The sequence below is a fragment of the Falco punctatus genome (genome assembly GCF_963210335.1).
Source record: "Falco punctatus genome assembly, chromosome: 14".
NCBI classification, from domain to species: Eukaryota; Metazoa; Chordata; class Aves; order Falconiformes; family Falconidae; genus Falco; species Falco punctatus.
Genome location: NC_137594.1, coordinates 19,429,242 through 19,443,397, shown reverse-complemented (window position 1 = coordinate 19,443,397; position 14,156 = coordinate 19,429,242). Strand labels below are relative to the sequence as shown.

The 14,156-nt window shown below is 38.7% G+C and overlaps 1 protein-coding gene across 1 annotated transcript in view; it reads left to right on the top strand.

Moving 5' to 3' along the window:
* The window catches only part of LOC308053505 (uncharacterized protein), a 480,417-nt gene that overhangs the window by 242,950 nt on the left and 223,311 nt on the right, over positions 1-14,156 (top strand). Inside the window, exon 4 of the mRNA XM_080364796.1 lies at positions 907-947. Coding sequence (XP_080220922.1) covers positions 907-947 — 41 coding nt within the window. The remainder of the gene's footprint in view (positions 1-906; positions 948-14,156) is intronic.

Below are 14,156 nucleotides of genomic sequence, written 5' to 3'. Positions count from 1 at the left end.
GATAAGTTATATAAATAAATGCTTTTCACGCTTGACAATGCTGGCTGAACTGTGGTGACATTTCTGTGTATCGGGATTGCAGGGTATCAATGTGTTGCTGCATGTACCTGTTTTCTAGAGGACCAAAATATATTCCTGGTTGTCGTGACTTTCAGTTCAAGCCCACATTAAGAAAGTGTTGGGTAGCTGTTTCTGAGACAGCCAAAAGAATATTTGTTGAGCGATGAAGGGCACTTCACAGCGACCTTGCTGAGTGCTGCTGGGAGGCACTGAGCAGAATGGGAGGGCGTGGAGCCATAGGTAGCTGACACAAACCCCTCGAGCTCTGGACCAGTTAGTGCTGCTCAAGTAACAGAGCTCCCAGCCCTCCATGCTGTGTCTGAGGTAGCTCCCATATCCCTACCCTCCATGCTGTATTCTGTAAAATGATGACAAAAGCCTGTATCTTACTCATATCACAGCAGAGCTGCAAATACAAACACACACACACAAAATCCCCAAACAAACAAAAAAGCAAGTGCCACACATCTCAGTAGTCAAACTATTTCTTACCAGTAAATTATGGTCCCTTGTACAATATGCAAGTCTAAGTTTAGCTTTATCTAAGTTTTGGTTTATAGGAGTATATATCCAGCTGCCCTTTAAAAGATGTATGAGAACACAAATTTCTTTAATAAACTCAATTTTCAATACAAAATCTATTTTGGGTTAAGTGAGGTTGTGCTTTTCCATATACATTCAGAATATTACTTTTAATGTCTGTTATTCCATGTAGCACTAGCCATCTCTGAAAATATTCTTTAGGAAACTCTTAATAAAGAAACTAACTCATGTAATGTAACACACTGTGCTTCACTGCAAATTTAACATTATCCTGGATTTATTTCTTTTTTTGTTTGTTTACAGAGAAACCTACTGCAGGTACCAGACCTCCATGATTTCAAAAGGTAAGAGCTACTTTGTTCAAAGATACCTGAATGATATTTGTCAGTTCAATATAAATCTGGTTGTAAAAAAAGAGCAACAATGATAGTAAAAACAAAATTTAATGAAAAGAACTCACATTATGGGTGAATTTCATGAATCATGTAAAGGTGTGCATAAAAAATTGAATATGTACACTTTAGATCTCAGATCTGATAAATATTTCATTGGATTAAGAAATGCACTCTTGAAGCTTACCTGTATATAAAACATAAGAATGCATTATGGAGGTAGGTAAGGTACTCTGTCAATTAACACACTTGTGTGTGTCTGTCACTATAAAAAAAAAATAATCTTGGAAATTATTAAACTTAAGGTGGCTGTATCTATGAAATTTAAAAATGGAAGCCTTTGAATGAATGGAACTAACTGCTGAGGTCACTAACTACTTGCTTCAAATATATATGATTAACGAGATATAACCATGGGACCTACTAATACACACACTTAAAATATAACTTCATGCTCTAAAGTGTCATTATAAGTGTACGCTTTGGGGACGGCTTGATTGTTCCATTGCTGAAATCAGAGCTAAGATTGCAATTGACTTCAGTGACATTAGAGTTAGTCCGACACCTAATGCTTTTGACAGGTTTGCCATGAAACTCCGAATAAGCCCATTGCTGCAAATTTTAGAAAAATCCCACTGTTGTGAAAATGCCATTGTGGATTAGCCCCACACTTAGATGGGACGCTGACACTTTTGGGAAGGGCCTTGCACTGGATTTGGTCCTCTTGAACTTCCAAATGTCTGCATCACCTTACCTGTTCAGCCTTCTCAGTGCAGTTTCTGCATGTGGCTGCCTTTGGCATTAGGGTGTTTTTGCTTTGGGTTTCTTTAAAGATGCTCCTGCCAGTAAAGTTAGAGACATTTATTTTTCTTCAGTGCACAGAGGAGTGTTTTGATGGGAAGTATCAATAACGTATCGAATGCTTCTATGGACTGGATTTGAAAAGCCTAAGCACCAATAATCAGTGTTGCTTCTTCAGATTTTATTGATAGTGCATTAGCAGGTGGATATTTCTTTTGTGATATCTGATAAGCAAGTGTGTGAAAGTGCTAGCAATTCAATATAATAGGAAGGAACTGACTCTTCAATAAAGCAAAAAAAAATCACATCTGAACAAATGGAGTGATAAACTGCCACTAAGTTATCAGCAGGTGGGCTGAACTCTATAATAATTCTTTAGAAGCAATGAGAAATAGTAAAGAATGGAATTATGTTTCTGTCACTTCAGAGAGAAAATGACTTTGTTTATTTTGAAATAGATGTTTCTGTTCACATTTATTTCATCTACTTGCTTATCTGTTTGTGTGGTTCTATTCTTTTTGGTTCAAGTTGCCTTTGGGTGCTGAGGAGAGGAGGGACAAGAATTTTCAGTGGTAGAATCATCTGTATAATACAAGCAAGGTATGATGCTTTCTAAGGGATAGGTACTAACTTTGCTGCTGTAGGTACATTTTTAAAAAGTGGAGCTGCATATGCATATGATACTACTACAAACTTCTGCTAGTGTAATTAATATCAGAATTTGGCTCACTGGTTCTGTGACAACTTTGTGGCCATGTTTTGCATGAAAAATGTGTATGAGGTTATTGTGGTTTTATAATGATGTGATTGAGATCAGCACCTACTTAAAAAATCAAAAAAGCTATAATTGCATTGTGAATGGTAAGGTGTAAGGCATACAGCTTCTTACACATCCTCCATACCAGGGCAGGCTTATCTTGTGTATCTTTTACCAGTTCATAATGTAGCAGATGTGTTGCATGTTTTCTGTGCTTTTCCTTGTTGCCAAACAAGGCTGTTTCCTCCCCCCAGTTCCAAATAAAAACGCTGGGGGAAAAAAAAAAAAGTGAACCCAGTTCTCTTACCCACACTGTAACATCCAATATTGTTGAGTGTTCTGAGGTCTGAAGATGAAAGAAACAGGCCATAAGTTATGGAGCTAGAGGACAATATAAACAAAATGACCTTTGGTATCATGCTTGCCATATTCTGATGAATAAATTGAGTTCATGTTTAACATTCAGATAATATTCCTGGCAGAGCAAAACATTGCCACATTAAATGTTCAGATCAGAAATGTTCAATGCAGACTAAATTAAGTTGGATCTGAGGACAGCAAACTTAAATGAGTAACATGTGGCAATATTTGATTTAACAAAGAAATGTTTCTTTTTCTTTTTCTTTTTCTTTTTCTTTTTTTTTTGTTTTTTTACTGTAAGTTTAAAAGTATAAAGATACACATGCCACAATGCAGTGCCAGGAACGTTAACTGCTTTTGATCTCTCTCCTCAGATATTAACGTCTCCCCCCGAACACCCCCCTTGTTTGGCGTCTTAAGAGCTTTCATACCAATAAAGATGCAGGGAACAGCAGTCTTTGCTTCTGTTTCTTCAGCTTGTTTTCTTAGTGTTGCATGATCTATGCCCTGGAGAGGTCAATTTTAATCAGCCCCCAGGCACTGCTTAATATTTAGGGCCAAATTTTCAAAGAAGGCCTCAGTTGGATTTTGATTATGAGTGTATGATCGTTTCTTGCACTGTTGAGCCTCCCAAACACATGTATGTTTTTGCCTGCCAAAGTACAGTACTAAACTCTTTGAAGCGAAGACGTGGTCGTCCATGCTACTGACATGTGGGTTCTTTGTTTGCAAATTGGATAGTTGCACATCTGTGTGTATCCGCCATTTATTACGGTTGTACAGCTGCACCTGTATTTGATTGTAGGAATGAAAGGGTAGGTTTGGAGTTGAAATTTATTTTTGGAGATTCAGTACCAGTTTTCTGTGAGGGTAGTATGATTCTCAGTCATTTCTTGTTTGCCGTTTTTGCAGTTTGGTCTTTGGGAAGTATTCTACTCCGTAGAAATCTTAGGTTTGTTGATCTTGAGAGTAAAACGTAACTATATTGCTAGTATTTTAATAAAAGATTTCTTGGCTTCATGGGAGCATCGAGTTCACAGGGAAGATGCATAAATCTAGTCATCCTTGAAAAAGACCATTAGTCATTCAGGCTTAAGCAGTGTTTAAGGGAGCAGGCACTTTATGCACAAGCCCCTTTAGATGGCTGTGATGATTTCTCACTATTACAATTCCAGTAGGAATGCCAAGCATAAGCACAGAAAAATGCCTTTTGTAAGCCACTAACGTTGGTGCCAACATAGAAATGTGCCCAAAATAGTAATGATTTATGTAAGTATTGCAGAGTAGCAATATTCAGTACTTTGATGTCACTTATGGATAGTTCACCGAGATGGGGGGACTGCTAAAACATATCCACAATTATTACTTATGCATGTGGTTATATTCTGAAAGATTCAAGATCAGGACTCTGTGTCTCTTATGGAAGAGGAGTTGGTGCCTGCCTCAGGGATTATTTCAGTCAAATGTATTGGTGTTAGAGAAATGCAGTCAATGCTGTCCAAACATGCCTCAAAATTGAAGGATGTTTTTCCTGTTACCCTGACTCTGTCAAACTTGCACCATTGCAGCCAGCTCAGATGTAGGTTGATTATTTTTTTTTGTGGTTTGGGAAATCCCTTTGTAGTTCTCTATGCACAATTTCCAGAAAACCAACTTTAGGAAATTCATTAGCATCCAGGACAACCTTGATGGAAACAAAGACCATTTTAGATACAGACTTTTCAGTGGGAGCAGCAAGTCCCCTTGCTTCACAGACCTTTCCCCTGCTTGCAGCACGTGCTGTGGGTTGCAGTCCTGCCCCACAGACCGGGAGCAGCAGTTGGAATGTAGCCTTAGGCTTCAGTGCAAGCAGCGACAAGCCTGTGATGATTTAAAAAATGGACAGATTGGAAGGGAGCAAACAACTAGTAAAAGTTCACAACCATGCAATTATGGCATAGTGGCTCTGCAAGCTGAAATTCATTGGCCATTTGAGGCGCTCCAAGAGACTTACCAGCCTCTGAGAATTTCTGGGTTTTTTTTTTTAAATTTATTTCAGTCTTACTGTGGGTTCAACTTTTGGCATGTCTAATGCTACAGCATAGGGCTTCATAGAGCACACAGCCAGAAACTTTGAGTTGCCCAAAACTTCCTCTGTATGTGTTCCTGTATGTACACAAATTCGCTCATATCCTGTAGGACATGCACTTTTGATTTTCTCAGTTCATTCATTTGAAAAATAGTGGGTTTGCATGTATGAACCTGGAACATAACTATGATGAGGAATAGAAATGCAGAGTCATGAACACAGCTGCAAACTGATCTTGCTGCCCCAGCTTATTTTGGACACTTTTAGGAGCTGAAAATAATATGTAAAGAATTGTTAGTTTTGGGAAAGGCAGAATTAGCATTCCCAGTGCTAGCATAGTTGAACAGTATCTTCATAAAGTGAAATTAACTTTGGAAATTGTGTCTTATGGTTGGTAATAGAAAGGAATTTAGATACAGAGAGAAAAAGAGTAAGAGCAGGAAACAGCATTCATGATTACTTTGCTTCTTCACCTTTGAGCCTTTATGAGAAGCTCCAGAATGCTACACTGCATGCTGCATTTTTTTTAAACTTTCTCAAACTATACAGAGATCTTGAATCTTCACATGAGATCTTCACAGAACAGTTTGTTTTAACACCCAGAAAATGAATTAGAAAAAGCCTTCAGAGTACATTATTGGCCTTTGTTTGGGATAGTGTTTTTTTGTGTGTCTGGTTTTAATGCTGCTTATCCTTTGCAACAGCCTGCACTGTGTCTGAGCAGTAGCAGGAGAATCAAAGGAAGCAGCTAATAGGTGCTGGCTTACGTGGCTTCATCTGGGCACCATGCTGTTCAAACTGCGCCTGACGGATTGAATACCAGTATGTGTGGGAGTACCTGTCACCCGGGTTTACTGTTACATCCACGTTTGTAGAAAGAGAAGAGAAAGGCTGAAACATTTCTGTCATGTTGTTGATGTTCAGTACCAAAACGCAGCTCAGTCACAACAAAACCATACTGGTAATGAATAATGCCTACTGTGCAACACAAGAAAATTGTGTTTATTTTATAGGCCTTACAGTTATTCTGTCTGCTTGGTATGAGACACCCCAAATTCTCAGTAGATTCTTTTTATTGTCATTTGCGCTGACTCTCAAGTTCTAGCTTTGGTACTAAAGCAAGCAGGCTACATGCTTTCACTCAGGCATTTGGGATATGTACTGTAGGAAACAGTTCTTCTGATACAGAAGGTAATGAAAAGTCTACCAACACTGAAACAAAAATGTGTTACTAGAAACAGTGACAGCTTGTCAGAGTGAAAAGTAGGATAACTTTCAGGGATGTGAAAGAGCAAACGCCATGTGAATTGAAATATGTACGACTCGACTTAGTGCTGGAAATATGCTTGGCGACTTGTTTTTGGTTTGTTGTGTTTGTTTTTTGTTTTTGTTTTGTTTTGTTTTGCTACTTTGTTCAGCATTGTAAAGCTGCATTGGGGTGGCCATGGGGATTTTGTGAGAAATTTAAGCAAATGAATGTGTCAGCTGAAAGATGGCCATAGATTGGATTCTGTCCTAAAAAGCCCTTCCCGATATTGGAAATTCTGACCTGGAAAAGAGTTTGAAACTTGAACAGAGCGGGATGGATCCCATCATCGCTGAATCTTTAGCAGAGGAATCTCTTACAAGGATACTTTTTAGTCAGGACAAAGGCAGCTTTAAAGCTACCATTTGCCAATGTGTAGCCCTGAAGCTCACAACACAAGAATCCACCTTCATCCAGTGATCTAGCTGACTGTGAGCAAGGCATGAAGCTCGAAAACCTTTCCAAGCCTTCTTCCAAAAGTCCCGCTGATAACAGGAAAAGATAACTCCTCATCAGATATTACCTTGAACGTTGCAGTTGCCATCTGACAGGTTCTCTGATACGAAAACTCTTACATTTGGACACTGTAGGGGTAAGGATTAACTCTTGGAATTTACCAGCCTGGGCTCAGTACCTTGCAAGCTCGGTGTAGTCTCAGGACAGGAAGGTCTTCCTACGTGTATTTTCAAAACCAGGAGAGCTCTTCTCCCCTCCTTCCTCTGTTCATCTCCAGGAGGGTCTGTAAGGGCCCCCAGGGCCGAGTCCCTGTTCATTCTTAACGAACAACACAGTGCCTGGTGTCCTTCAGAACGTCTGGCTAGGCTGTTGTCCTTCACCCCTTCTTCCACTGCAAGGCTGTACACCATTGAGCAGAAAGAGACTGAGGCTATTGCCAGGAACAGACAACTGCGCTAACATGTTAATTAGCTGCTCAGATTTGTAACGTCAGTCTTAGGATTTCATATGTCAAATAGGAAATCTTAATGTTAAGATGGGAAGGTACGTTGCTTAATGATTGTTTTGGAAAGGTATGCTCAAACAAAACAATGAACTTCACTGTACGTATCGAGCAGTTTCAGCTGTTATATTAATAACATTTTCAGTGTCCTCTTTTGAGAAAATGTGATCTTTAAATTATTAGAAAAAAGTTATAGGTTATTGTGGACTGAAATATCTCTTGCAATACTACTCTGACTACTTCTCTGCTCTTGAAATGCAGATCAAATATAATGCAAAACTTCATTAGTGTTTGGCACTACGGGAACAATTTGATTTCTGTCTCTATCAGCTTGAATAGTGACAGAACACTGTCACAATGCTTTATTCAGCAAATTTAATCTGTAAGTTCTGTATAATTTCTGTATTCTGATTATACCACGCTATCTGTCTCAGCTGTTTTCACCATTGTGTTAACAGACCCATTGTGTCCCTTCTTGTAACAGACCTTCATCGCTTTAAGATTATTTCAAAAAATGATTCTGTTCAGAAGGTCCCAGAACTATCTTTCCTGTGTGCCCAAAGAAATTTGTCAGACTTTTAAGGGTGCTTTATCAGCAGTAGTAACATTAAATTCAAAACTGTGGGTGGGCCAGATTCTTTCTCTGAAACTTCCTATCAGTCTTCTCCTGACTAGCTGTTGACCATCCTTTCTCAGAACTGGGTAAAACCAGACAGAAATGGGTGCATCTCTCATCCCTTATCACGTAGTCCAGAATATACATGGCTGTGCAGGCCTTGTCATCTTAAACCTTCCTCTGCCTTAGAGCCCTTCTTCAGTGGATGATGGTTTTGATTCAGGCAAAATGACTGAAAACATTGTCTCCACCACTGTCCTGAAGATCAGTGAACAATTAGAACTTGCCCACACTTGACTTCTCCAAGTTTAAAATCTGCCAGCTAACAACTGATTCTACCATTCTTTCCCATTTTCTGTTGAGAGGAACCATCCCTGTGCTGAACCCGTAAAAATGCGTGGAGGCTGAGGCTGGAGAAGGTTTCCTTGACGCTGGTTTTGGTAAGGGTGTTTTTCTGTTATCCACCAAGCCCTGCAGTAGCTTATATTCTCAGAGCAGCCCTGAAGCTCTATAACAGGTGACCTGCTAAGCCTGAAGCCATTGTAGTAAAGCTGTCAAGATGTACAGCAAATTTGGACTCTCTACAAGCAGAATTTGAGAGCTGTCATCACACTGAAACCTTTGGTTCTTTAAGTCACATTCTATAATGTACAGTTCAATGAACAACATGTTAATGTTCTGTTTTCTAAATGTTGTTTTGACATTTAAATGTTCAAAAACATCTTGAGTTAATTAAATGTAGACGCTTCTAAGTGAATTGATTGTGCTGACAACTCATCATCTAATTACCCATAATTAGGAGTAAAACAACATTAGCTAATAGAAATAATAAATAATTGTGATAGGGAGGAAAATTCAAATGTGCTGTCCAGCAGCACGGCAATTTTTCTCCCAAGCAGAATTCACACATGAAAGCCCTGAATATAGTTCTATTTAATCACACACTGTACATGCACAGGCATTATTCACTGAAAGTTTTAGGTTAATAAGAGCTGGTCTGAGAATAGAAAGTACTAAATGATCTTTTAGGCTGATGAACTCCAGAAGCTGGGGCATGCTTGTTGGAACAAAATAATAAAGTCAAAATAGATCAACAAGGGGTTTGAAGAGACAAAAAGATATTTTTGCATCTTCTACTAATCTTGTCAACACCACTAAAAGCTGAGGGGGGGAAAAAAATATCAAAGGAACCAAGAAGTCAATTTTGTTTGATTTTTATCTGTGCTCTTTGCCAGTTGTTAGCTGGCAGATTTTAAACTTGGAGAAGTCAAGTGTGGGCAAGTTCTAATTGTTCACTGATCTTCAGGACAGTGGTGGAGACAATGTTTTCAGTCATTTTGCCTGAATGTTTATCACCAGAAGCAGTTTTATTTACTTATGGAAATGTTAAATAAAAGACATCTGTTTCTTGATGACCCAGAAAACAATGTAGTTGAAACCTAGTTTTCTTTTTGTGTTTAAAGCTAGGAAAGACTTTGAATTTCTGTGTTTTCTTAGATCTGTAGTTAGCAAAGTGTTTGTCTTACTTCAGTCTAATGAGGTATAGAGACTGCAGGAATGAGTTCCTTACCACAGGCATCACTAGTTGCTGCCAATCTTTTTATTTGAAGTAGTTAATCTATTTTTAAGAAATTAATTACCTATTCATATCTTAGGTGAGGTGGAACCAAACCTTCTATGTTTATTATTACTATATATGTAATTTTTTCATGTATATATTAGTGTGCTTTGGAATAATAAAAATGAAAACAAGTAATAGATTTTCAAGCAGGTAACATATTCAGTTATGTATGTTCATTTTACTGTGTGCTTAATGTGCGTGCATTTACCGTAATTACTTACACAAAAAGAATTAGGAACATAAATACAAATGAAAAGCAACTATAGCGTTATGGCTAATGCCCAGCTTGGGACTACACGTAGGAAAAAAAACTCTTTAAGATTTCTTCAGGAAAACGAACAGATAGAAGTGACAGCAATATCGGTATGAGCACAAGATAATGGGGATGTAAAAGTACATGCGATAGGTGCATATCTAACAGGCCTGCCGGACTGAGGAACGGACCACACGGAGCCCACAGAAAAACTATTGGTAGAGAAAAAGAAGAAAGTGAATAGAAATTCTATCTTTTTTTAATTATTATTTTTAAAATTGATTTTATTAAGGAATCTATATTTGTGGTTACATTTCTTGTATTTCCGTAATTATCCCAATATTTTTGTTTCTATTAACAAAAGGGAGAATGGTTATTATAAAATATTCCAGTCGTAAGATTTGAAGACAGCCTTTCATAATTATGTTTCTATTTCCTTTACAACTTCTCATTTTCCAAGATAAATTTTTACTTCAAGAAGTGATCCATAGATACTGCCATGAATATTTATATTTAGAGAATGAAGCAGGAGCATTTGTAAATCCTTACCCTCTTAATTAATGCCAGTCTTCAAGGTTGTGTTTCCCAGTGATTGATAATAAAAAGGTTTCACTGTGGCATGGTATCCTTTGCAGCATGAATCATACAAGACCATAAAATTGTTAGCTACATCATTATGGCTGAGTGTATTGTACTAAACGAGCACATATCAGAAAATGAAATGAATGTTTTATGTGTTCTCTCAGCTAGATTCAGGTAGTGCGCAAAATGTACCTTTCTGAACAAATCATATCTTTAAAGGTGTTTTTTAAAGTTTGCATAATTAATTTGGGTTCACTTTTTCCTGATTGAACACAATGAATTTAATTCCATGTGTCTTTATTTTCTGTGCTGAGTGGCTGAGAGCTTGATTTGGCAGTCGCATTAATAGGGATAGAAACGTGTGCGTATTCCTGATTTCACTAGCATTATTTACAGGTATAAGGATTTGTGTAAGCACTGCTTAGGCAAGACAATTTCCAGGCCAGCTATAATTAGTTTTAAAAGGTCGACTTTCAACTATATTGGTTTTGTCTTTAAAAGAAGTCGGGTTGTTGGGGGGAGGTGGAGGGACAGACACAGATGGGGGACATAGAAGGGACACACCCAGAAACGTTCGGTTAGAAAAGCTGCAGTAATATCTCACGGGATTTGTTATTTTGTGATTTCATGCTCACATACTCCCTTCAGTGACTAGACCTCCTGGCAGACCTCTTGCATGATGCTTTATTGTTTTTTGTCTCTCAATGGTGAGACTGTTGCAATATGGGAGATGTAGTCCAGGTAGAAAGTTACATTTACAACATAAGAGCATATAGAGTAATCTGACACATTTGCCATGAAATGCATCAGTGCCACAGCACCAAGGGCAGTCTTAATATCTTCTGAAGCACTTTCCTTGGAGTCTGATGTTACCTTTGGGATCTATATAGCAGTACAAGCAGGAATAATCTTACTAAGATAAGTGAAAAATTGGATAACCACCGTGAATCCTTTTGGCTACTTTTAGTGGCTGATCAGGTGAAAATCACAGTACACACCTTTTTTACAAATGTATTCTTACAAAAGGTGTAGTTTTGCTGATCTTGTGTCTCTTGCATTACTCGTCCATTTCTCCTGCTGTGTCTTTTCTTCACTTCAGTGTTCATGTAGGATCTTTGACTATCACCTTTTTTGACAATTAGGTACATTTTTTTCTTTATATGCTAGAACTGATGAAAACTTTTGTAAGGGTTTTTCTAGCCTTTACAGTGTCATAGAGGTAGATCTAGGACAGCACATCTGAGGCTTCTTGGCTTAGTCTGCTGTGTTATCAGTTCTGTAGAGCCAGTCTTTCAAAACTTCCAGCACAAGAAGCTTGAAATCTTTGTAGCCCCGAGGGATTTTCACTTCTTTTTCTAATGAGGTGGAGGTTCTAAAGGTACTAGAGTTGAATCCTAGAGATAGGATGAGATGAATCCACCCCTAGTCATGAGTTATATGCTACAAAACCGGTAATCTTCCCTTGGAATTAAGTCTACGCCATGTATACTAAGCTAAAAATATTTATGGTGTGACACTTCAATATCATCCTCTATCAGCCACCAATCCCCTTTTTATTCTGAGCAATAACACACCCTGAGGGATAATATTCCATTGTAACAAAGTTGAAAAAAAAAAAAAGTCTTTCATCCTTCATGCATCTTGCAGAGGAAAAAATAAAAAATAATAACAAAAAAAATCACAGAAGGCTGAACATACGGAGGAGGAGTAACTGTGTTTAGATTAAAACCGGAAAATCGGTTTACCTGCATTTGGCCCATAGTTAATATGGGTGCTGTACCAAATATTACTATAAATATTCTCTCTGAGCATATGGAAACAAGTGTTACAAAAATCCCTCAGATCACTTACTTGACTTGTTAATTTTAAATTTCACTGTTTACCTATCAAAAATTCTCAAGTTTCCTTGGTACTGAGGGTACCCATAGGTTTGGATCCCTCCCCTTCCAAATTACCGTGACTTAAAACCTCCTTAATCTTGAAAGGATTGGTGAAGAAAGAATTGGAGAATTATATTTGAGATTTTATTTTTGCAGTGTAATCCCATCTGCTATAGCAGAATCCTGGATAGAAATTGTTAACTTCCTGTTCCTGTAAATGGTTTTTAATAACATCTTGTGTATCATTGTTCTTACTTTTCATTTGGTAGCCAGCAATTTTTAATTAGTACATTAGCCAGAACTGTACAATAATAATTCCCTTGTATTTGTCTTGAATTTGCGAGGAGCAGATTAGTACAGAAAGACTGCTTGTCCCTTTAAAACAGAGAGAGAATTTAATTTCCGTATCATTTCCTTTCTTCCCAGAGTTTTGTTTTGCCAAACAGAGAAGCAGAGGAGGCTGAGAGCTGTTGGGGTATTGTGAGGAAAGGCAACCTGCAGATTAATACAGGTTTTATGAATCGCAGCAGAAATATAGGTGCTGCTAGACTGGTACAGGCGTGTTGTAAACAGAGGTAGGAGAATGTTGTTTCTTGTTTGGTGCTTTTTTGGTTGGATTTTTTTTCTTTTCTTGAGCCACTTAATTAATTCTTGACAAGCTTGCTGAATTATTTGTCAAATTAAAATAAAGAAACTCCCAATGGAGAGGTCTACTAGGACAACTGTTAGGAAGAAGCACAAATTTTGGACACACAAGGTTGCCTAAAGAGAAATTTATGCAATGAAGAAGTTGTCTATTTTTCCAACTGTATTAGTCCCATATAATATTTCACATTTGTCCTCATGCTTTGCTTTGGCCTCGGACAACTACAGACAAGATAGCAGTAGTGCTGAAAAAAATCCAATTATTTATTATTCATATTTTCAGGAAAGCATTTCAGAGTGAAGGAATTCCCCTTGTGGGATCCTGGGGAGAGGGGGGTGCCGCAGCCACCATGGGTGCTGCGCTGACAGAACAGGAATCGCAATGGGCTGGAGAGCAACTGCTGGGTATTGCACCACTTCTGGTTGTCCCGGCAGGGAAAGGGAAACCATTGCAGGGAGAAAGAGGCGTAGAATAAAAGGGATATTAAACCAGGCTGGGATGGGGATTACCATCATAAACTTTTTCACCAGACGCACTTAAAGGAATTACCAGTGAGGTTTTGGGAGTGCTATGTAGGCAGCCTGGTACTGTTTGATTTTGCTTCTGGGCTGGGGGGGAGGCAAATGTAAAGACTTTTCCAGGGCAGTTGGCAGAGAGATGCAGGACTGGTTCCTCTGCTCCTGGCCCTGGCAACGGCAGAGCTGTTCAGCCTCTCCCCGTTTTCCACCTGGGGTAGACAGTGGATTTTTACCTTCACCAGGCTGGAAATAAGAATGGGGGAAATGGATGAAGTTAGTATTGCAGACCCTCGTGTGTCTAACGTCCAAGTGAAGCAATCAGGTTGTGCAGCCCTGTGTAAGAGTCGCCACACCTGGTCAGACAAGAGATTTGTCTCTCCAGTATCTGTCTCTGAGAGTGGTCTGCCATGAATATCACGGGGAGAGGATAAAAACAGAGTGAGCCTACGGTAACGCTTCCTCAGGATGCTCACCCCCATACAAGAGCTTGTTTTATGAGTTTCCTGAGCAACTTTCAATTTAACAGCCTGGGATGCACTTTTTTCCTCTAAGAATTCATCCTTTTGCTTTTTGAAGCAATGGGAACCATTATCATCCATACTGTTCTGTCACAGGCAGTTGTGTGACTTAATCAGGAGATGCATGAAGGGTATCTCCATCAGTCATGGTGAGCATGCTGCACGCCTGCTAATTGCATTTGGTGTCCCTGGTTCATGGGCTGGGAGAAACCACAGATGCTCAGTCCCTTTCTGGCTGCTGCCTCTTCATTTTATCATGCTGACAAGCACCCTCCTC